We start from the raw sequence: 24833 nt of genomic DNA, 5'->3' as shown, positions 1-24833 counted from the left end.
GTTTGTGATGCAGAATTGGCGGGGGGGTTAAGGAGCGTCGTACGGAGGCCCTCCTGGGGCCGGCAGAGCACAACACGTAGCGGTGGATGTGCAAACAAGCTTAAAGAGGAAAATGAAAGCCTGGAGTCAGAATGGATTCATGTGAGACAGGAAGGGGTGGTGTTTAAAACAACCAGCTGCAGCTTCTCAAATATGCTGATTTTCCAGTATAATGACATCCATGTGTGACTATAGCAACCGTGAGCTGATTTTAAATGCCCAGGACCAGCTACTGCAGGCTCAGGCTCCCATTGTATGCATGTCGAGACTGGTGCTCCCTCTAGTGTCAAACAAGCATATGTGCATATTTTTTAACAGCTCCTACTGGCAGGAATGTGGACTGTACAGGGTGTAAAATAGACATTTCAGTCCCGTCCTCATTAACATGTCCCCTGTGTGGCGGTTGACAGGAAATGTCCTGCATTCTGCTTTTAGTGTTTTCCTGGTTCGCACATCGCATGTCCAGAGAGAGCAGTGTGACTCTGTGGCTGCTGCTGAAGCCATTTGTGGGAACTAGAAGCTAAAGATTATAAACATGTTTGATTGTTGTACTTTGCTGGCGCACTCGTGTGGCCTGGGAGGGTGTCGGAGCGACTCGAGTCCCGAGCTTGGAGGAATAGTCACACTAACATTGGGCCCTAACTTCCCAAAAACACGGCCTGACGATGCCAGATGAACGGCATGCACCTGTACTCAGAATCAAAATACTGACGTTCCGCAGGATGTGATGAGGTTACGTTCCGATAAACCATCATCACGAAGTCTGTTTTATAATGAAGTGTTTGCATATTTCATGTAATTTATTGAATAATTTACTGAAAGTGAACAACAGAATGGAATTGGAATACCAACTTTTTACCAGTTGCAAATCAAGCATAATTTCACAATCTTCATTTAATTCAAGGACATAACCTCAGTATTACTCCCCTATAACTCTATCTATCTATCTATCTATCTATCTATCTATCTATCTATCTATGTGTGTATTTTTCTGCATATATATTTTTTTTTCTTCTTAAAATTTGAACTTCAGCTGCAGTGTCCAATCTTCAGATGACCTACATTAGTTTTAAGTCACACTGGACTCTCACCTAATTATTAAGTACGAAATGCGTTGCGCTGAAGGTTTTGTCCGAAATCTGGATCCCGGACCAGCCTCGAGCGATCCTGTTTTCGCCAGGTGTGAGGTGCCGAGCGGCCGGGCGCATCGTGTCTGCTGTCCTGCTCAGCATCTCCGAAGGAAGCCGGCGGACGTCAGGCGCAGGAAGGCGCTGCCGGCGGCCCTAGCGGAGACGCGGGGTATTGCACCGGGGGAAGGGAAGCGGGGAAGGAAGTTATTCGCAACCTTTAAGCTGGGAGCCTGCAACTTTTTTTTCCCAAGAACTTCAGCTAGTTCCGTTAAAAGCAAAAACAAAAAAACGGGAGAACCAATATCGAGACTTAATTTTCTTCGCCACCTTTTCCTAATTTTATGCAAACCTTAAGAGGAGAGGCAGCTTTTTCCCCCCCGGTCCGAGACGAATTACAAAAGCAAGGGCGATGCGATGCGAGTGAGCTATGCCTTGTGGAAATGGACAGACTGTATCCAAGCGAGAACATGGCGTCTGTTTCTCCAAGTTTGGACTCGCCTGCAGCCTGCTGTGTGCGCTGTGCAGCATCGGAACCGCGGGGCTCTCCGGCGGCGGCCCGGGCTGCAGCCCCTGTCCCACCAACTGTACGTGTCCGCTCCTGGGACCCCCGGACTCCTGCCTGGTTAATTGTTCCAGCATCGGACTGGACAGGGTACCCGAAGCAGCGGACCTCCCGCCTGGAACAAAAACCCTGTAAGTACCTGAGATCGGCAGCCCGATCGGACGAAAAAAGTGTCTCTTGTCTGCTGTAAAACGTCTTCCCAGTCTGACACTGGAAAAGGGCTGGAAACGGACGTCTTGTGCCCAATTTGTCCCCATAAAGCTGTTACTCTAGTGAAAGTGAGCAGCGCCGTCCGAAAGATGGAGGCGGCCGCCGTTACTCTCTGTAACGGTGCCGCTTTTCACCTGAACTGTTACTAAAGAGATAAAAAGATACATATAATAGAAAACTAGTGTCTTTGTAACCAAATCACTGATAAACTGCGCTAGAAGAGGACATAATAATAATAATAATAATAATAATAATAATAATAATAAGATGATCAATAATAGAAATTAGAAGAATAAATCGCTGTTTTACTTATTTATAGATTATGTAGACAATAGAACAAATAGTAATAATTACGCACATCGATACAGTGAATAGAATTTATTTCCATAATGATTTTTTTATTATTATTATAAAACAGTCTTTAAGTCCCACTTTTGTATTTGATGCCGTCCTGTTTAAATCTCTCCCCAAAGCGTGAGAAAGAGGAGCCGGGGCCGTTTCTTTGCAATAAGCCGATCTTCATCTACTTTTGACAAACATAACTTGGTCCTTTTGATGCCTTCATTTAGTCTGGGTTTGAGTTGGCTTTTTTCTTTAAGAACGTTTTTTTATTATTATCAAAAATCGCACAATAACAAAGATTACTAAGACCTATCCCTTAGTGTATCATTGTTCATACCCGTCCATTGGTACTTGACGTGACCACAGGCTTAACTCTTAATTGCTATTAAATAGATTTAATGTGTCTGTGAGTAAAAACGCCACAATCACAGGGTGATTTTTTTTATTCAGAAACGCCAGCTCATCATAACTAAATCCTTGCAGATAAAATTATAAAGGACGCAATTTTTCCGACAGCTGAGTTTTTACTTCCTTGATCATACGGTAGGATTGTTTCAGCGCAGACGGAGCGTTAGATGATAACGTGACGAGAGATAATGGGGAAGAGGGACCGCGATCTGTGCCCGGCCTCTTCTGAAGCCTCTCGCCGCAAACGTGGTGGCCTTCTAGCGTCTTTTAGCGTGGCGGACTGGAGAAAACTCACGATCTTGAATCGCAGGGAGGTTGATCGAAGGGAGCCTGGTCTGGCCAGTTGTCCCGCCTCTTTATTACGTGAAAGCAGGTAGTGATGTTAAAGAGTAAATCAGGGATTAATAATCACTGAAATAGAAGATAAATGATTGATTGCAGGTCTTTGGTGTATTTACCTTGACGGGACAGTTGTTGATACCAGAGTGCTCCGGAGGAGACTGGTTTGGACTGACAGTCCAGTTGACAGGTATCCAGTAAGGCATTCTTAACCCAGAAGCAATTCTGTGACTTTGATGGTATCTGTTTGTGTGCCACATCCTCAGTGTAGGTCCTCCGCTCATGGTGCACAGGATGCTGGGAACACAGGCTCAGTAACACTGTGATGTGCAAAACTGGCAATGTGCATTTCTTTTAGTAATGTGTAATTTGTGTGTTTGAGCTACTGGATGCCTAAACTTCCTTTAGGATCAATAAAGTTTGTCTGTCTGTCTGTCTGTCTGTCTATCTATCTATCTATCTATCTATCTATCTATCTATCTATCTATCTATCGCTAATTTCTGACTTTTGGTCAAAGCTTGGAATCTGTGCGCAGGGACAGCTGGCATCCAGCACTGCTGTAGCAATTAAGGTTAGGGGCCCAGTGGCGAGATGATGACCTTGCTGGCCACAGGATTTGAACCCACAACCATCCAGAGACAGGCTTCCATCCATAAAGTGTTATACTGCCTACAGTCTTGTTGTTGTGTGCCATCGATTTCTGTGAGGACCTTCAGGTGTGTGTGACAGATTAACACGCACGCACGCTCACTGTCTCTGTGAGTTATGGTTACACGGGTCTATGTCCTCCATTTGATTCTGGCTCATTGTACTGGCTCCAGGTATTTATCATAAAAAGCTACAAGCCTGTTACAATCCAGGACCTTGAGATTGATGAATACCCATATGGGGAATTAGACTTCTTCATCTATCCATCCATCCATCCATCCATCCAGGAGCCTATCACAGGAAAGGGAGACTATGGCTAGGATCCAGATCCATGGCAGGACAAACATTCCTGCTTATTATGGACCAACTAGAGACCTTTTTAAATACCCAGGATGAGGTGTCTGTAACATCCACCGTTTTGTGAATTACGCTGCTTGTTTAATGAACAAAATTCCAGATGCAAACCAACTGGCCTTGAAACCGTGGACTTCTGATGATGCATCAAGCCGCCTATGAGTATGATTCAGCTGCCAAATGGATCTTATAAAGACGCATCTTCTGTGGCAGTTTGAGTATAAAGGCCACCTGACTTCTACAGTTCCACCCTGAGCTCCTGGCCTCACTGTCATATGTTGCCCCAGTCAAACGTTTCCCTGATCCAGACCCAAAAAGTGGGTCACTGAGCCATGGAGTGCTGGCACCAGTGGGGGGGGGGGGGGACATTGCCTCTTGCACTCTCACACACAGACTCGTGATTAGGGCTGGGCATCGTTCAGAATTTTTCAATACCAGTACCAAAACGATACCTTGATTTCGATACCAGTTCCTGAACAATACTTTTTTTATATACCAATAAGTTGTAAAACAGTTGCATTGAAAATGCATTAAAAAGTACAGCACGAATCTTTTATCTGAACAAGTCGTTTTGTTAGTTATTGGTTAGTTGCTGGGGGAGCAGTCATAACAGCTCACAGCTTTAATTATATTTTACTTGTGTGACTTGCAGCATGTATATAATTCATAAATAACTCTGACCAGCAGATCGATCTTTCATTTTTCACCAAACAAAAACACGACATAACGTTACCCTGCCGATACGCACCGGCTCGTTTCCCCTAGCACCGGAGACGCAAGCAAGAAGGTATTCAGTCTTATTATCGAGGTACAAAATACCCCCCCTGTGCTTCTCCTCCACCTCCGTGTAACTAGTATGTTAGCGCCGGTGCTTGTGGTCAGGCAATCAGCAAGATTATCAGTGTAAGCGCCTTCTCAGTAGGAACTTCGATCAGACCAGGTTTCGATGATCTCGCTCGCACGTACACGCACACACACGCACACAGTAATTCCCGCTCTCTGCGGGTGTTTCACGTGAACTTTCAACGATGCGGTCAGACGCTGTATGGGGGGCATATGTGCACGTCACACTGGTGCGCTTAGTTATAAAATTCAGTTGCATGAAAATGGTCGCAGTCTGGAATCCTGTACAACCACACTTTTGATTTTTTAGGCATTTTTCTGAACTGTGACAAACAAAAAAAATAAGACGCACAAGCGCATCCCCCCTCCTCGCCCCCCCCAGGTTTGGTTCTGGGCATATGTTTTTCCTCCAACCTCTATGACGTGTTTGTGTAACGTTACCTTAGACAGCCGATCACCAGCAACTTTAGATCTTTACACAAGTATGCTGCATGCTTATTAGCTCACAGGCACTGAGATTTACACTCTGGGTATCACAATTTATATAAGAATTAATTTTTTTCAGTCCTCGATAGGATCGCAGCATTTCGGTCGGTACCGCAGAAGTAGCGAAGTTCGTTACCCAGGCCTACGCCTGACAGCGGCAGCTGGTGATCAGGCCACTGGTGTAAACGCGGAGCACAGCCGGCCCTTCACGCGCTTGCCGCGCTGTAGTTTTGCTGTGCCCCGTCGCCACGGTAACCCCTCTGCAGTTCTGCGAGGCAGCCCTCACAGCCGGAAGATGCCTCCCTTAAAAATAGCCTGTTTATAGAGTGCGCTCTCTGGCAGCGCGGCCCGTCTCTGAGCTCCGGCAGCTGTCACAGAGCCTCTGCGCCCCTGCCGCTTTCCCGGGGACTCTCGGCCACTGCATCCCCACCCTCCTGTCGGGAATAAGCAGCCGCAACCACAGAGGGTGGGGGTGGAGGGGGGCGTAAGAGAAAAAGAGGGAGAGAGACGAGAGGGGAGGGGGGTAAAAGGCCTGAGAGAAAGTGAAGGTGTTTCCTGCCTTTAGCTCACACGCCTGCTCTGAAAGTGCCTATACGACAGGCACTGGCAAAACATCCAACCCGATCGTCAGAATTCCACAAATGAGGCCTGCCTGGTTGTCATGGTTATGGCTCTGCTCACCCATCGCCCTCCGTGTTGTGTGTGGTGCACTTAGGAGGGACGCCAGTGGTGATGGCCAGAGACGTGATGGAGATGGTGCTGCTGGTTTGGGGCCCCGTGGCCCTGGGGCCCGTCCCGGTTCGGGAGCTTTACGTTGACAGGGAAGCAGGACTCCCCACCCTGGCATGGTGAGCCCAGCAGTCCCCGGGAGTGGTGTGTCAGTGGGGGCCATCTCTCTTCGGGGGGGGGGGGGGGGGGCTGTATATACCACCAGCACCATTCCGGAGCAGTAAGGAGCAGGACACCGTGTCACACAGCCCAGCTGTCACCGTGGCGACTTCCAGGTGGAGGAGGAAGCCGCGATCTCGCCAGGGCAGGATGCAGGACGGCCGCAAGTCAGAGACACTTGTTTATAAGCCGGAATGGGGGGCTGTTGGCCCCACGTTTGTTTTGTTGCCATGGTGATTCTGAATTACAACATCAGTCCATCGTGGAGTGAAGAGATTGTCTCCCAGGCCTGTAAATGAGGTGCAAGTGAGGCAGGCGATGATGTCAGCAGCCCCCCCGAGCCTCACCTTACACCCCCCCCATGCCGAGCTTCATGTTCTGGACCCCACAGAAGAGCCTTGCCTTCTGCCCCCCCCACGCCGTGCCTTGCGTTCCATGCAAAACCCCCGCCCTGCCTGGCCTTTTGGGCCCCCTCCTCACTGCCTTCCTAGGCGTTTAAGTTCTATATCTTGCAGTGGCCAGTGGTTCTGAGGCAGTAACTGTTGGACTTTCCCACTGCCCTTCAGAATCTGCCTGCCTCCACCTCTTATCCTCATCAGTACTTTCATCACTTCCTCCCTCCCTCCACACCACCTCTGGTGTCACCCCAGTGACTCCCAGTACACTGGCCCCCAATGGCTTCCAGTGAACTGGGCCCCCTTGCCCTTAGCTTCCCTCTCTGCTCCACCCTTTAGTGACCCTCTTGTTATGCTTGTTATTCTCCATCCTTCACCATCCTTTCTGCACTCCTTCTTTACCTGTCTCATCCCATTTGCTCTGCTCCACCCTGTACGTCTCCTCTCTCTGATTCCAACTCTCTTCCTTCCCTCATCGCTTGGTGGGTCAAACGGACCCCAGAGGACCTGCAGGGTCACATCCCAAGGCGTCCGCCACAGTGCTGCTGAGTCTCGCCTGCGCTGCCGGTTCTCCCAGACCAGTCCTCCTGACGTTAAGGGCTCTGAGGTGCAGAAGCCCTCCAGGTTGTGTTTTCTGAGCAATCGTTAACCCAGCTGGTGAGTGATTGGCTTTTTCCCGTAGAAGCAGCGAAGGGAGTGGTGTTCCTCCTCCTTTAGAAATGTGGCCTGTGGATTTTAAGAATTTTCTCAGAATATTTGGAAATGTGTGCATACCCGGAGCAGGGCCCCTCCCTTCTCCGCTCGTGCTACTCCCAAGCTGAGCTCATAGCTCACTGAAGGCCCCTTCCCCGCTGCCATCGAGCCTCCTCAGCTTTAGCCTGACGTTTGCCCTTTTCCCCCTGCTCTCGCCTTGCCGGTGCTGCCTAGACCCTACTGTTTGCACGGTACCTGCTGCTGGCCGCTGAGCTTCATGTCCCCACCATCCACTTCCTGTAAGGGGCGGGACTTTCCATGCGTCGCCAGGGCAACAGCCAGCAGAGCACAAAGGCTCTCTGTTGTGCACTCTGCACAGAATCCCAAACTTTCCAATTATCCATCTTTTTTTATTTTTTTGCAGGGAACCCAAACTGGTAACACCTCCTGTGTGCTTTGGAGGCCTGGGCTGTTTTCCTTTGCGGGGCTCCATCATCAGTAGTCATTATTCTCTCCTCGGTGCTCCAGCTGGCCCTCGCCTCTCTGTGAGCTCATTGGCTGCTGCCAGGAAGGGTGGGAGGAGGGAGAAGGAGAGGGTGGAGGACAGGGAAGTTGTGGAGCCCAGTCGGGGAGGAGGCCCTATCACCTTTGCCATACGTGATGGGACGGGGGGGGCATGCAAGGGTGTCCATCTGAAAGTGGATAATACACCCTCCCAGATAATCTGCTTTCAGTCGAGCAGCAGGCACTGAGACGGTTCAGGCTTTCAGTCTGAGATTCTTTTCCAGCATTAGCACCCCCCCCCCCCCATTGATTAATATCGACTACACACCTACACACTCTCCCATGCGCTATCTGTGTTGTGTAAAGTGAAAATTCACCTGTATACCTGGGTAATGAACAGACAGTCAACCTTTAGGACTGTGTTAGTGGATATCTGTGCGTGTGTGTGTGTGTGTGTGTGTGTGTGTGGATCATGCATAGACCAAATGACCCCACAATGTGCTAAAACCTGTTAGTTTTACCTTATGGGGACAATGTTTTTGGTCCCCGCAATCTGTAAGAATCTGTGACTGCTACCAAAAATGTCAAACTCTTGTATTTTCTTTTGGTTACTTATAGTTAAGGTTAGGGCTGGGTAGGGGTTACGGTCATCATTGTGTGTGTGTGTGTGTGTGTGTGTGTGTGTGTGTGTGTGTGTGTGTGTGTGTGTGTGTGTGTGCGTGCGTGCGTGTGGCTCCCTGTGTCTCTGTGTAGGTCTGTCGCCTCTCTATGGTATATTTTCCTTCTGCTACCGGAAACTGGTGTTCCTTGCCAAACAGAGCCCCCTACTGGCTCGGGTCCAGATGTGCACTGCAGACCAGTGCCCAGATTCAGGCTTCTGCTGTCACTGGAACAAAAAGCCTTTGCGTTCCGTCTTTGCCCCTCACTGTTATGTTTCCCTGCACAAAGATGAAGTGATTCAAAAGTGATAATTAAATTCTCCACTATGTAATTAGATGAAAACATATGATCATGGCCGAGAGTAAGAGCTGCGAGGGGCGGACATGGGCAGTGAGGGTGGGCCTCAATTCAGGGAAAGAAAGGCTGCTGAGGAGCTTCCTGCAGTGAGACATGCAGGCCTGCACTGGGCCCTGAGGTCCGCTTGCTCTGCATTCCTACGCAGGGCAGAGCACTCTAAGCACAGTTGCGTTGTCCGTTGATCATTTTGGTTCTGCTGGACGGTGTTAGATTTCAGCCTTTCTGGTCCAGTCAGACCAGCTGAGGTTCAGAGGACAGTGCTAGCCTGGGCCTGGGCCACGGAAGGAAGTGAAGCCGCACCCAGTGCCACGATCCAGAGGAGTCGCCTCGCACCCTGAGCCAAGTATAAGCACCTGGCATCCCGCTGTAAAAGCGTCGCATACCGATGGGGCAGATTAATGGCCTGATTAACAAACAAACAGAATTAAGTGCAGTCGCCAAACGCCAAATCTGTCCATGTTCATCTTTCATTGTAGCACATAGGAAACAAACAATCCAAGTGAGATAATGAAAGTGCTATAAACATGGCACCTAGTGGCAGTGGTATGTGGCTTCCTTACCCACAATGCTCCAGGGCCACGCCAACAGGAAGCATCCCCACAGGCGATGATGCTGGTTATCAATGGGGTCACACCTGGAAGTCACAGATGTGCTTGGCCATTGTGGCTGTGACGTCTTAGAGAGCCACAAGGGCAAGATGGACAGGGAGAAAATCCCAGAGGAGCCAAAAGAGAAGTGAAAGAAGAAGGCAGAGGGAAGCCAAACGGAGGAGGAGGTGTATGGGGGAAGCAGGGCGGCTCACAGAGGAGCAGGAATGGGTGGAGTGGAGTAGGAGGAAGCATTAAGTGGGGGCATGGAGGGACTGTTAGAACATTAGCGGATGGAATGCAGAAGGAGGAGGCGTTAAGGGGGAATATAGAGGGGCTAGCAGAGGAGTATGAGCAGCTGGAGTGCATAAGGAGGAGGAGTTAAGAGGGAGCATAGAGGGGCTAGCAGAGGAGTATGAGCAGCTGGAGTGCATAAGGAGGAGGAGTTAAGAGGGAGTGCGGAGGGGCTCACAGAGGAGTATGCGCAGGTGGAATGCAAAAGGAGGAGGAGTTAAGAGGGAGTGTGGAGGGGCTCGCAGAGGAGTATGCGCAGGTGGAATGCATAAGGAGGAAGCCTTAAGTGGGGACATGGAGGGGCTTGCAGAAGGGCCTGAGCAGGTGGTGCGCAGGAGGAGGCATAAAGAGGGAGCATGGAGGGGCTCGCAGAGGAGCATTAGCAGCTGGCGTGCAGAAGGAGTAGGTGTTAAGAAGGAGCATGGAGGATGTCACAGAGGAACATGAGTGGTGGAGTGCAACAGAAGGAAGTGTTAAGGAGGAGTTCAGAGGGGCTCGCAGAGAGCATGAGCGGGTAGAGTTAAGGAGAAGGAGACATTAAGAAGGAGTGCAGAGGAGCATGAACAGGTGGAGTGCAGAAGGAGGAGATGTTAAGAGGGTGTGTGGAAGGGCTCTCAGAACAGCATGAGTAGTGGAGTACAGACGGAGGAGGTTTTAAGGGGGAGTGAGGTGGGGCTTGCAGAGGAGCATGAGTGGTGGAGTTTCTTGCTTGCGTAGTGTGGCTACTGAATCCATCTCCTGCCTAGCAAACTAAAATCAATCAAAATGAAGGAGTGCAAAGAATGACCTGTCCATAATAATAAACATTCATTCACACAGCAATCCTAGAGCACAGCACATGGTAAAGCAGGCTGTGTATTAGTCATTGTTTATCATACCTGAGTAGCTGCCTCTTTGAAGACCTCCGGGGTGCTAAGCAACCAAAGAAAATCCCCCCAGTAACCTAAGCGACAGATAATTCCTAGTAACCAGAAGTCAGTCCAAACATATCTGACTGAAGATCCGAATGAGAATAAAAGAGACTGAGCAAGTGAAGGATTCCTGATGAATATCAGCAGCTCCGCTGACCAGAATGGGAGTGGGAATGAGAGAACGGCACCGGACATCCCAGCCGTCCTGGGTGTTGGTGCTGCCCGAGCTCGCTTGTGAGAATGTTGTTTTTTTTTCTTCATCACACAGAACTTTATTCCGCTGTGCTCTGGCAGGTCTCTCCAAGGTCCAAGCAGAGCAGAGTCCAAGGTGACACAAAGTGAGGGACACATTTGAATTGAATTAGAATTTAATGATTAATTGTCATTGTTGACACACCACAGCACGCAGTGCACAACAATGAAGTGTGTCTTCTACATTTAACACATATGTGACACTGTGTTAGCGGGGGGCAGCTAATTCAGCGCCCAGGGAGCAGTGCGTGGGGGCGGCACCTCGCTCAGGGTACCTCAGTGGTGCCTTGCTGGTCGGGGATTGGAACCTGCAATCTTTCAATTACAAGTGCGCTTCCCTAATCATCAAGCCAGCACTGCCCACACATCTGGGATGTGTGTGTGTGTGTGTGTGTGTGTATGTATGTGTGTGTGTATGTGTGTGTGTGTGTGTGTGTGGGTGTGTGTGGGTATATGCGCATGTGTGTGTGTGTCTGTGTGTGTGTGTGGGTGTATGCGCATGTGTGTGTGTGGGTGTGTGTGGGTATATGCGCATGTGTGTGTGTATGTGTGTGTGTGTGGGTGTATGCGCATGTGTGTGGGTGTGTGTGGGTATATGCGCATGTGTGTGTGTATGTGTGTGTGTGTGGGTGTATGCGCATGTGTGTGTCTGTGTGTGTGTCTGTGTGTGTGTGTGTGTTCAGACGCTGATGTATGGGGAGCAGACCAGGTCTCTGCTGCCAGCTGGATCCTCAACTGCCAAGGCAGCAGCCCTGTGATGAAATGGACAGAATGTCCGAGACCCACCCTGGGCTTGGAGTAGGATGCTGAAGAGGAGGAGTGCGAGGACGGGAGGGGGCGTGGGCTCCCGCTAGCCGCACACCCCTTTCCACCTAGTTCCTTCCCTCCTGCTTCTTCACCTCCCCTTGCCGAGAAAGTGCCAATTAAATTTCACTCGTGATATTCCTTGTAGGAAGGTAGGGCTCGCTCTGGCCACATGGTACAGTGTCCTGCTGGAGCCAGGCTGCTTTCGGGAATTGACAGCAGCAGTGGATGCATGTTTCAGGACCCTAACGCTTGAGGCTCCTCCCCAGCGGCGCTTGCTCTCCCGCTAGCCTTTTGATCCGGGGCCAGCCGGCTCCAGCCACAGGGTGGCGTCATTTCCTTCTCAGGAAAAGGCATTAAAATGTAAACAAAGAACGCACACACAGAAAAGTTTTTTTTTTTATGCTGAGCAGACCGCAAAAGCTAGTGGTGAGCTGTTTGGTGAAACAGCACAGAAAGATTGACGTTCCCTTTAACGTCTGGAACACATCAGAGCCACTGGGCTGTGAAACATTCCTGCCTGTATCACTGTTGGTAACCTGCCTCTTATCAGCACCATCTTTGCCACTGAAATTTTTTGGTAACCCAATGTTTTGCTGCAGACCAATTTGGGTAGAAGGCTGTAACCAACTCGGGGTGAATAAAAGGCTAGGATCAGTTTTGGTGAGCAAGGGTTAGGGTTAGGGTGAGGGAACAGGAGGAGCTCAGGGTGGCACTGATAACTGGAGTAGGAGGAGGACACAGCAGCGATCGATCATGTTCCCAGAGAAAGGCACATGGTAGGAGGACTGGAGAGACCCAAGCTGGATGACAGGAAAAGTCGGTGGGGGTGGAGGAGGTTCTCCCTCTCGTTGCAGAGTAAGTGGCACCAGACGCACCATATATGGAGTTCACAAATCACACACTCGCCGTCCTAAAACAAAACCATATGTCGCCCGGGATTCCTGATGCAGGGCTGTGAGGAACAGGAGCAGCTATTATATAGTGAAAAGGTCAGGCTGCACGGTCATGTTTACACAGAGGGGACTACCTTCTGTTTCAGCAACAGCCCGAGGAGGACAGGGAGATACAGGCTGAAGGTCCAACGGTGGCGGGAGTCCGGAGAGTCCGAAGAGGGACGTTTCTGCCTGTCTTTTGTTGTTCTGTGAGGGGAATGTCTGTTTTCATCTTCAGTTCACACTCGCTCTGGCCTTTTATAAGATCTGTGTTTATGGTGCTGTGCTTGCAATGAGGAATGCATCACTAAGGCAGCAAAGGCTCCACAAGTGGCTGGAATTCACCGTTTTTAAAGATCAGATCTCGCCAGAAACCCGATGTTACGTTCGAAGATACCCCTTGTCCCCAAACCCCTGACCACAGTCGCATTTTGATCCATCTTGCATCAGTGACCACTGATGATCAGGTAACCACTGCGTAGGAAGCCTTTCGAAAGTTGACTTGTTTCATTTTTCTTTGTTAAAGTTATTTTAGAAGAGGTTAATTAGAGTGACGACCAAACACTGAACGCCAAGCGGACGAGGCACACCAACTGTGCTATGAGCCGTCCATGAATGGTCTGTCTTCTTCTGGCAGGGAAAGATGGCTCGATCCTGGGAGTCCATTTTGACCAAAGTTTAGGGGAACCAGTACTTGCTGGCTGGACTGAGAAGGAAGCCTTCATTTAGCTGTGTTTTGGGTTGAATTGGGTTGGGCCAGAATTGTCACTGGTGATTCGCTTTGTCTCCCTTTCCTCATGCGCTCTCCTTCCCTGGCTAAATCATGTGATAAATGGGTTTATCTTATAGCAACATGTAAAGGAAGATGTTAAAATCTTGGGGGGGGGGGGGCCTATAGGGTTTTCCCTTCTCCTCGGTTGAACCAGTAAGGTTTACAACAGACGTTTGGGGCTAGATTTTAATTGCAGCCTGATGCTGGCAGCCTGCTGCTCCATGTTGCCAAGCACAGTAAGGCAGGAGGTGGGTGCTCTTCCCAGTTGCACACCCCCATCACTCCCCCAGTGGAAACTCTGCATATTGTTAAGCCTGTGCCAGGTTCTGGAAAAGTACGTAAAATCCCGGCCCTGCGCCGCTGCGAAACCTTTGAAAAACACCAAGAAACCCAGCAGGAAACCTTCAAAACAAGTTTATTTTCCTCTAGTGCCTGTCATGACACGTTAAAGACATGAATGGAAATATTGGCAGAGACGCCTCCATGTTTGTTCCCCCCGTGACAGGGGGGGCGGGATATTGGGGCCAGCGGAGCACTCGACCTCCACAGTTGCATGTTGAGCAACATGGAGAGAAGGTGTCTCCATTTCAGCCACCTAGTTCCCTTTCCTAGGGGGCTAGAGTCAGCCGGCTCAAGCCTGGAAGCACACTGCAGTTACCTTGTGCTGCCAGGCTTTGTGTTGGACGTAGCGATGAGCATGAGGGAGACAGACAAGTCGGGGAAGGATGGGAGGGAACGCAAAGAGAGGAAACACGAAAGGCATTACATCAGAGAGTGATGTGCAGCCCGGATGCTCTCGGCGATTAACCGGGAGGCCCAGGAGCTGCCAGATCATGGCATAACGAGTTTAGCATGAGTTTTCCAGTGGAGAAGAAGGGAGCAGAGCGGCGCTGTGTTCCGCCAAAGGGAGCCGCGACGTTGGGCTTTTAAGATGAACCTCATTCCTCTTACACAGCCCGTCTGGAATGTACAGATGTTTCCGTTGGGGAATCACTACCAGGACCCTGTTCTCACAGACACACAATTGGACAGAATTGCACTCTTGTTCCCTCACACACATGCTCGCGGCACACGCTAGCATGCCAGCACACCAACATGCGCACGCTAGCATGCCAGCACACCAACATGCGCAGGAGCTCTGCTACACGCCTGGCATAGAAAATAACCACAAAGAAACGGAGGGAGAGAGATTGGGTGAAAAAACAGGACAGCAAAAGAGGAAGACTAAGAGGAAAGGCATGGTGATCAGGGGACCATTAAAGCCCTTTTGGTGTGGTTCCCCAGGAACTGGAACTGATAGATGGAGATGGATGGGAGATCCTGAAAGGAGCATAGAAGGAAGACGCTTCAAGTGGGATCAGCATGACTTCCGGGAATCATCCTAATGTAACTGTATTTAAGAGTCGACTGGCTATATGGTTTTTAATAAAGGACTATTGTGCGGAAAACTGGCCAAGCAGACTCTCAGAGATGCTATGAGTCAGCCTGTGACGTTTGGGACGTGCTTCTCCCCCAAGAACAGGCTTTTGAGTGTAGCAAATAAAAAAAACCCGTCAGCAGTGACCTCAGCTACTGTTTCTCTTTCCTTAGCCTGGTGAGCCTGAGGGAATATGCATCTGTAGTGTTCCAGCCTTGAAGAAAGCTTATTTATTATAAGTCTCTGCCCGGGCAGCGTGTGGCTCAGTGGGTTAAGCCTCGGTGCCTGTGATCAGAAGGTTGCAGGTTCGAGCCCGGATTCAGCACATCTGCGGGTCCTTCAGCAAGGCCCTTAACCCCCAGCTCCCTGGGCACTGAAGCAGGTGGCTGCTGTTCGTGGCCAGCATGTTCTCACCTACAGAGAGCATGATGGGGGGTGAAAAGGCAGTTTTAGTACATGACTAACTGGTCCATACCTGCAGTCTGAGGGGCATCATTTATAGATTTTTTTTAATTTATTTTTTGTTGCAGTACTAAATCCTCTGGCTGTACTTGTATGTAATACAAAGCAGTGGGATACAAAGCAGTGGGAAAGTTCAGTGATTAAGTCATCTGTGCAGCGAAGATGAGAGGCATGACAATGGAACAAGTCCTCTGACTGCAGAAATAACTTAAGCTACTGCTTTCTTTTTGTTGGACGGCGTTAGTTTGCTCAGTGGCCCAGCCTGTGCCTCATGGAAACTCTAACCACCTCCATTTTATATGTGGCTCTGCTAATACAACTGGGGTTTTTGTTTCTGAGCGATTTCTAGAAGCTGCCGAAGGTACCTAGCAGTAGCAAAAGGCACTGCGGAGCGGCCAGTGCCCAAACCACCAAGCCGCCAGCCCAGCCTCTCTGCTGCCCTGCTACCATAATTACTTCCATCCATCTCATAGGCTCCCTGACGGGTAGGATGGAGCATTAGGGCAGTGATAGGAGAATCATCTTCTGTGACTCTGTCACTCCAACTTAATACGTTTCCTTTTCCTGGGGAGGGGGAACCAGAGTTTTCCCCATGTGCTGATGAATTACAGAGATCTTAAAAAGTCCCGCAACCTCGTCACCTATCGCTCTCTTGTTTTGGTTTTTATTTCCTTCCCATCCCTCATGGTTTCTTCTCCCTTTCTGAAGCCTATAAATTCACCAGTTTTCCTGAATTAGGCTTGACTTGCAGAGCGTCGCCCTTGGATGATGGGTGAGGTTCCTCTCCCTTTTGGTGGAGAGCCAGCCACCTTTTCCTCTCATCGACGTGGTACGAGCACCGTCACGCAGAGATGTTCCTCTACATGTCAGTGATCCAAGACCCATTAATTGATAACAAACCTGTGGGCTGGTTCCCAGAAAAGGGGCTAGAAAATGTGAGATTCCTCCCAAGAAGATGGAACTGGAGATAATGCAGAGAGCATTTCGGTGTCGAATTAGCGGGAGGGAGTGGAAGCAGGTGAGAAAAGATTAGTTCTCTGATTATCAAGATTAGTTCATCAGTGCATCCAGCCTGACAATCCAATGGCCCTCCCCATGATGAGGGTCCTGCCAAGCAGCCCAACCAGAATCAGTAATGAAGTCTAATGGAACACAAATGCACTGAGCTTGTCTTCCATCAAATTGCTACATGTACTTTGCTGCCAGAGATTCTTTTTTTGACTACAGCCTTTATCAGAGCAATTTGCTTTCTGCTTTCCCCATCAACGGGGGGGATGCCTCAGCACTCGGGACGGCTGGGCAGCTCCGAAGTAATAATTTACTTAATCGGCTTAATTAACTGGGCTTGAAACAGTGGGATGCCTTTGGGGAGGGTGGTAAGCAGTACTGGAATCCATTATGGCCATTACAGGATACATCCATCTATATATTTATATGTGTGTGTGTGTGTGTTTCTGTAAGTGAGTGTGCATTAAACGTTAAAAGCAGTTGGCCCTGTTTCTATAAGGGTGTGCCGGTGTGTGTGGTAGACGCCGCGCAGTGTATGCCCGCCACGCAGTGTATGCCCGCCACGCAGTGTATGCCCGCCGCGCAGTGTGACACCCCAGTGGCCGCGCCCTCTGCATCGGCCATGTTAAACCATCTGGGTCCCACATGGAACTCTTTGCCTTTTCATTTCCTCCTGCCTTTTCTTTCCACAGGGATCTGTCCAAAAACCGCATTTCCTCACTAGATGCCAATCTCTTTGATCGCCTGACTTCCTTGGAGGAGCTGTAAGTACAACGTCCTTCTCTGCTGCCGTCCCCCATCATTGTGCGGCTGCTGAAGATCGGACGGACAAGATGGCCGCCCGCGTGCCCGGTTTGGGCACAGCACCCTTCGCCAAAACTGTTAGCTTCAGACTTTGTTCATGTGTATTTCTGCTAGTAGATTTTTTCCCACATGCTCAGGGACGAAGAGAACTTAAACCCTCGCAGGCTCATTCTTCGAGAAGGTGTACAGGTGTTCACAGTCTCTGTATACAGTACTCGTGGGTGGGGCCTGTAGAATACACTCTACGTTATTGAGCCTGATTAATGAGTTGCACTCTGTTCTGGTCATTTGAAACTATTCTTAAGACCTTCTGTCTGTCCCTCGCTCTAGGTATCTTCAAGGTAACCGTATAACTGTTCTTCCTCGCGGAATCTTCGGATGTGGGACGTTATCCATTCTGTAAGTGTGCTGAGTCCGGCTTCCTGCTTCTGCAGCTGTAGGACACCACAGCCTGGTGGTGCTGGGGGTTTGAGAAGTTCGAGAATCTGTTTGTTCTTCTTGGCCATAGCGCATCGCCAGACGGCGAACGATCTGATGTAACATCTCCTAACCACCCCCCCCCCCCCCCAACATATCCTCCTTAGAATGTTCCAGCCCTGGAGAGCATGGGCCAGGCCGTAGGAACATCCTGCACAGCTATTCAGCCACGCTCTGGCTGCACAGAGGAAGGCCGGCACAAGCCGGATAGTTCTAGACCAGGGACGGAAAGGGCTTGAGGGAGGGGAGTTGGAACAGCACCCCCATGTAAGCGAGGGCTTGAGGCTCAGGCCCATTCCATAAATCGAGGGGGCTGTGTGGGTCTGCCTGATCTCATCCAGAATAAACCTGACTTTTTTAACATAGTGCAAGTGAGCAGAAAGCTGAAGCAAATCCGGAAAGGTAGCGGGCAAGTTGAGGGTTCTGGACGTCAGTTATGAGAACAATTAAGGCTAATTAACCCTTGTTGCTCTAGGCTGCTTAACGCTCTACTTGCAGCCTTCCCACACCCTCTCCTGCTGCCCCCCACCTTCCCAGTCTGGCACTCTCGAGCCCTCCATCCTAGCCAGTAAAACAAAGGCTGATTATTCTGGCACAGCCCTGCTGGAGATGTAGGTGGCCCAGCGGGTTGGGGTGGAGGCTATGCAGTTTGCTGCTAACCCTGTACCAGCCCTGACGTTATGTGTGCTGAGCCTGTTTCTCTCTGTCTTTGTCTTCCAGAGATCTAAGCTCCAACCAGATTTCTACATTAGAAGAAAGAATATGCAATAATTTATTTAATTTAACAGAAATGTGAGTATCTTCATTTCTCCTTCTGAACCCTTTTACAGTGGAAACTGAGGAACTGATTGAAGTTCATAATGGGGTGGTTGAAAAGTAGTATCATCTGTAGCACACCCTCCATTGCTGTATCACCCAGAATGGCCACAGTAGCTCACTGATGACCCCAAGTACTCAACACACCACATCATCTGTTACCAGAAAAACCAGACTCTCCGAGCCCCGTCCACCATGATGATGTCATCCTGGGAGGATCTGCTCTCAGCTTCCCTGAACTTCTGTTATATAATGGAGCAGAATCGCCACATTTGTCCTCCCTATTCGTTATGGACCAGGCATTTCCTCCTGCAGATGATGTCATCATCCCCAAGCCTACAGCACACACGCTAGTTAGCAAGCTGCGTGGCGTTCAGCCTGGCGCTCGCCAGGCCTCCCAGTGTACCATGGGCATGCGGCCAGTCAGAAGCCCCCCTCCCCCCCCCCCCCGAGACTAAAAACTGCTTCCGGGCTCCTTCTCCTGTCCCCATGAGCTCCCACCCAGACGTTATGCACCATTTAAACAATCAGCCACATGTAAACCACAGCCGTTCACCCCATCAGGGGTTGTGTGTGCAGATACGGCCACTAGGTGGCAATGGCAGGAATGAGGCTTCCAGGCCCACGGTGGCTATTATTAGTGCGCCATCACTACTCGAAATGAATCAGAGCCAATAAAATAACCACTTGGCAGCGTTTGCTTTCTCAATAGGGTTGTCACATTATATAACGTTCATCCATCTTCTGACTGCTTACAAAGTACAGGGCTATGGGGAAGTTCCATAATATATAATAAAGAAACAAATCAAAACATTGACAATAACGATTGCAGCTGCAAATGAAGGTTTCACTGCTAATTCTCACACCCCCAACACACAGTAACCTGAGCGCCAACCCACTGGACTGCAGCTGCAAGCTGGTGAGACTGGTGACCCGGCTCCAGGAACAAGGCGTGCGGGTGAGGCGGTCCGAGTTCACGCGTTGCGAGCGCCCCCCAGAGGTGCGTGGTAGGCCGGTCCTCAACATCAGCCTGCAGACCTGCGGTGAGCACCTGGAATGGGTACCTTCAGGGGGTGTAACGGCAGAGTTACTCGAATGCATCATTACACACAGCGATGCCTGCTATGGTGTGTGATACTGTATAATAATCCAGCCGCTTGCTGCTGCGGGAGTTACTGCTCTGTAACATCTACTGACCACCGTGACACATCTCCACACTGAATGCACATCCACCCAAACCCATATACCTGTCCTCGGTGGCTTTCCTTGGTGACGTTGTTCCCTCCGCGGTCCCCAGGCCTGAACTATGCTGCCTGCCTCCCGAACATCTACACGGGCGTCGGCGAGCTGGTGATCTTCACCAGGTCCACGCCGGGGAACTTCACACGAGAGAGCTGCAATGCGCTGTGCTTTGAGTCGGGCCAGCGCTACGGCGGCCTGGGGGCACAGCACGAGTGCCTGTGCAGCACAAACTCGGAGGCGAACCACATCAGCGAGTCACAGTGCTCGGCAGCCTGCACTGACTCACTTGTCATGCAGGAGTGCGGCTGGACCGTGGCGCTCGATGTCTTCCCCGTCAACTTCTCGGCCAGCCTCTGCCAGCCGCCCCGCTTCTCTGTGCACAGCGAGGCCAGCCTGTCCGTCATCTCCACCGTGCACCTTGGCGCCCTCTCCTGGGACTTCGGGGACCAGACGCCCTGGATCAACAACACCGAGCCATCTGCCAAGCACAAGTATGCCCTCCCTGGGAGCTACATCGCCCGCGCCATGCTCAGGTCTGGCAACAAGGAGGAGACAGTCAGTGCCAAGCTGCGAGTTGCCCTGCCCCCCCGGCTGGAGCTCCGCTGCCCAGAATTCCTAGTGGCTAACCATAGCCTAGACATCCAGCTGGTCAACTGGGGAGGCCTGGGCGTGGTGGTGGACTGGAGGATCTTGAAGGATGGCAACGAAGTAGCCAAAGGTGAGCTTCATATTCACACAGCAGCCCCCCCCGCCCCCCACAGCACCCTAACCCCTCCCCAGGTCTCCCTCCCCAGTGGCCTCATGAACCTCACACCGACTTCAGCTTGGCCAGCAGTGAGGGCGGAGCCACACCCCAGCATAGCGAGAGACAGAAAGGGAGGGAGAGGTCTGTGAGTCGCTCGCATGGCGGCGGCGAAAACTCGGTGTGCAGCAGCTTTGAGGTTCTGAAAAGCTGTACGGGTCTCTGCACGTAGCCTTCAGAAAGGAGGCGATGCTTTGGCACAGAGCTCAGATGAAAGGGTGAAAGAAACATTCCTTCAGTTTTATCGGTGACTAGGAAATGACTGATTCACTCACTTCACACTGTAACCCCTGAATTACATTCGAACCTCAGTTACTTGTGAGTGTTTGAAGAAGATGTCAGTGGTCAAGAAGTATGTTTATCGAGAGAAACGCTTCGGCACCAGTAGTAGAGAGAACTGGTAAGACATGCTGAGGACTAGGCAGCAAACTGGGACAGGCGACAATAGACCAGGGGGGTGTTTGAGTTTTACGATTTGTTTTTGTTTACTTGGGAAAGACAAACGAGGAGCGTTTTGGGTGTGGGGGAGGGGGTCTGGGCCAAGAAAACTGGTCACGATGTTCGGATGTGTGATAACGGACGAGAAATCAGTCCACAAGCCCTTGTTTGCCTAATTAACTGTTTATTATAGCACTTAAGCTGGGAAGCAGCACCTGCCCCCCCCCCCCCGTCGTTAGAGGAAGCTCCGTAGGTGTCACTGCCCCCATTGCTCTCTGTGTCCCCAGTTGCACCGCACTGCCCAGAAGATGGGCTGCTACACGGTGACCCTCCACACTGCTACCAGCTGCTGCCCGAAGAGTCCAGCTGGTCCTCGGCCCGGAACCAGTGCACTGCACGCAAGGGTGACCTGGCGGTGGTGCAGACAGAGTCACTGCGCAGCAGACTGGCGCTCTACGTCACGCAGTGAGTCTCAGCGAGGCCCGACGGATGGTCCCAGAGCCCGCCAATAGCACAGACATTATTAAAGATTTGACGCCCAGTTTTAAACCAGTGCAGATCTTTAGCGACCACGCCACCTGCTGCTCAAGAGAAAAGATACACCTTAGCCTCACACATCTCAGAAGCACAGACCTGATAGGACCACTGAAGTAGAGGTGTCTGTGTGTGGGGGGGTGGGGGGGGGTTATATACATATTACTTTGTGGTCACCACAAAGGAAAAGTTTTATAAATCTGAATGGAATCAAAAAGTGGCCATCATGGATCATGGATTTTGTTTGGTTAGGCTTAAGGTTATGGCTGGGTAGGGGTTAAGGGTTAAGGGTGTCTGTGTGTGTCTGTGTGTCTGTGTGTGTCTGTGTCTGTCTGTGTCTGTGTCTGTGTATTATTCACCCATTTGAGCTATCTCCCCCCCCCCGGCCTCAGCACAGCCTCCTCAGCTGGCCCTGGGGTGCCTCTGCACCCCACTGCACTCATTTTTATAGATGCTGCTCGTTTTCTTAGCTCCTGGGGGTCGAGGGTGGTGCTGCTCTGGGGCTGGCCAGCTTTGTACCAGCCTAAGGCATGGAGACCAGCCCCCAGAAAGTGGAAGCCGCCTCCAGAAGCCACCTAGCATCCCACCCCAGGCCCTGTGTCACCAAGAGACCCCTCACCCAGAGTAGTGGTCTGCTAGGCTTGGGGGGCATCTTTGTGTCCGAGATGGGATCGTGCCTTTCCAGAGCCTGGCCGGGCGGCTGATCTGGCTGGAATAGCCCTGCAGTGGATGGCATTCCCCCCCCACAGCCCTGCCCCTCCCCCTCAACTCAGCCTGTTATATAAAGAGTTTTGAAAATGTAGAATTTTTACGGGATTTTTTTGGCACAGAGAAGTAAACCCCCCCCCCCCCCCCTCCACAGTCTTTCAGCAGTTTTTACAGATGTTGGATTTTGGAGTCAGAAATGGCGCAGTGAAAATGAAGTGCGCTGAAGGAGTGTGTGCGTGCATATACGCGCGTAGATTATGTTTATAATACATTGTGGGGACCAAATGTCTCATAGAATGTAAAAAAACCTTTTATTTTGACATTGTGGGGGACCATTTTTTAGGTCCCCACAAAGATCTGTGAATGCAATCAAAAAGTAATAATGTCAAAAGTCTCGTATTTTGTTTGGTTAACTGGTCAGGCCTGGGTAGGGGTTAGGGGGTGGTCCCGTTGTAATTGGAGTTTTCCCTACAGAAAGGAATGGAGAGTCCCCACAAAGATATAATTACAAAGCTATGTGTGTGTGTGCGTGTGTGTGTGTCTATGTCTTTGTCTGTGTCTGGGTGTGTGTGTGTGTGTGTGCACATATGTGTGAAAATAGATGCGTTGAAAATAATAATATACCACCTGACCCCTCAGCAGAGATCAGGACCCATGCCATCCAAAAAATTAAAAATGAAAGTTGGCACCCATCTTACCCAGCACTCGTACACAAGCTGACATGTGACAGATGGTTCTGCAAGGGCTTCTGGGAAATCACTACTCACCACAGTCCGAAGGAATCGGTAGCAGGTGACTCCTGGCCTGTGTGGGGTCTGCACTCAGGGTTAATCCGTAGAAATCTGAGATCAGAAAAGGTGTTGAAACTGATGCCTTTTCCACTTCATTGAAAGGTACAGCACCAACCTTGGTGTGTTTTCTGAGCAGGCAGGCAGGCTGGCTGGCAGACAGGCAGGCAGGCAGATAGGCAGGCAGGCTGGCAGACAGGCAGGCAGGCTGGCTGGCAGACAGGCAGGCAGGCTGGCTGGCTGACAGGCAGGCAGGCTGGCTGGCTGACAGGCAGGCAGACAGGCTGGCAGGCAGGCAGACAGACAGGCTGGCAGTGACCCCACTGAGAGCCTCGTGGGTCTAACGCACATTTACTGTGCCCTGTTCTGTAGGGAGCGCGGTGTCTGGCTGGGACTGAGTGACATCGACATCCCTGGATCGCTCCGTTGGGTCAGTGGTGCCAACGCCCTGCTGGCAGAGGGCGGAACACGCACCCGCGCCCTGCTGGTGCCTGGAAACGTGTGTGTGTCGCTGAACTCCAGCGGCCAGGTCAGCTCGCACCCCTGCAGCGCCACGAGGGCCTTTGTCTGCGAGTTCAAACCGGAAGGTACAGTCCTGTTTACGGAGCTGCCTTGGCCCCTTCGCTGTGAGGATGCGTTCCTCCGTCCGTGTTATTTTACAGCTGATGTATTTCTGAGGAGCTGATGCAGAGCAGTTGCTGGAAACTTCTCAGAAACGTTGGCTGTGTCACGGGTTTTCCGCTCAGACGACGGGGTGTTCTTTACGGCAGTGCGGCCTGGCGGGTAGCAAACAGCCCAGCGGCCCTCTGTTATACGCACATTAGTGTTGATGCTGGTCTGCCAATTGTGTTTTCATTCTGTTTTAATCCTAATGTCTGTGGTTGGGGGAGGTTTGTGTACTTTTTTCACTAAGATGAAAGAGGAAAGGTCTTCTTACACATTATTGTTGCTGCTGTACGCTTGGGGGGGGGCAGGGGGGAGGCCATTCTTCAAGTCCAATTAATCTGCAGGCTGCCAGGGAACTTGTTCAAAAATGTGTTTGTTTGCCTTTGGACTTGCGGTTGGGGGAGACAGACTACGCTGAAGGTCTTGGAGGAGAAGCCAGAGTGAACAGGAAGGAGCTTGAAATTGGAAATGTGTTCTGTGTGTGACCAGGTTGCATTTAGCTGCTGCTGATGCTTGAACGCTGTCGGATTATCTCCAGTTAGGAGCCCCGTTACAATGAACCCATATGCAGAATCAGCAGTACCTCCAAGAGAGATCTGTGATGTTCTGACAAGAAGGGCGGCCTGCATCTCTGGGAGCTAAACTGGACCGTCTGAGCTGAGAGGCCGATGCATGACGCTCCGAGAGGCAGTACCAGGCCTCTTGCCACCTCTGTGTGGGTTATTTATGTAGGATATGAGTCATTTCTGAGCTCCTTCCCTCTAAGAGAGATTAGGGGAAGCACTTTATGTTCTGTTTGTTTTGAAACAGTTGTTTGTTTAAAGATCGTTCTTTTTCACGCACTGGGGGCTGATGAGGGGGTGTGAGAACAGTAGTCTCCCAGCCCAGCTTTCTAAAATAATAATGTGGCTTCAAGAGATATTTTGGTGAGTGGAAGAACAGGACCTCCCCGCCGAGAACACCCCCCAACCCCCCCCTTCCCCCGAGCATCGAATAAAGTGAGACTGTGAGACTCCCTGAATCCAGAGGTAATTATACAGAGCCCACTGGTCAGGGGAAGGATAGAGGGGATTCTCTGTGATTAGCCAATGGGGGGCGCTGGACGCTGTAGGATCCATTCCTTGCTGGTGTCTGAATGCACATGGACCCAGTCAGTGTAATGGGAAGCACAGTCTCATCCTGCAGATTTATCTGCAGCATAATCCTGGGCAGTGGTTTGGAGCACAGTGTCCTCAGTCTGCCAGTGAGTGTCAGGAC

At 50.7% G+C, this 24833-nt stretch overlaps 1 protein-coding gene across 2 annotated transcripts in view; it reads left to right on the top strand.

The window, feature by feature from the left end:
* Positions 1–1353: 1353 nt before the first annotated feature.
* Positions 1354–24833, top strand: part of pkd1a (polycystic kidney disease 1a) — a 58497-nt gene continuing 35017 nt past the window's right edge. For both annotated transcript variants that reach the window (XM_049015500.1, XM_049015499.1), the window contains exons 1-8: positions 1354–1862; positions 16994–17065; positions 17436–17504; positions 18303–18374; positions 19278–19441; positions 19696–20358; positions 21168–21345; positions 23283–23497. In XM_049015500.1, the coding sequence (XP_048871457.1) occupies positions 1597–1862; positions 16994–17065; positions 17436–17504; positions 18303–18374; positions 19278–19441; positions 19696–20358; positions 21168–21345; positions 23283–23497 (1699 nt within the window). In that variant the 5' untranslated portion in view covers positions 1354–1596. The remainder of the gene's footprint in view (positions 1863–16993; positions 17066–17435; positions 17505–18302; positions 18375–19277; positions 19442–19695; positions 20359–21167; positions 21346–23282; positions 23498–24833) is intronic.

This window comes from Brienomyrus brachyistius, chromosome 5 (assembly GCF_023856365.1).
Source record: "Brienomyrus brachyistius isolate T26 chromosome 5, BBRACH_0.4, whole genome shotgun sequence".
NCBI lineage: Eukaryota > Metazoa > Chordata > Actinopteri > Osteoglossiformes > Mormyridae > Brienomyrus > Brienomyrus brachyistius.
The sequence above is the reverse complement of the archived record's forward strand: the minus strand, read 5'-3'. Positions and strand labels throughout refer to the sequence as shown.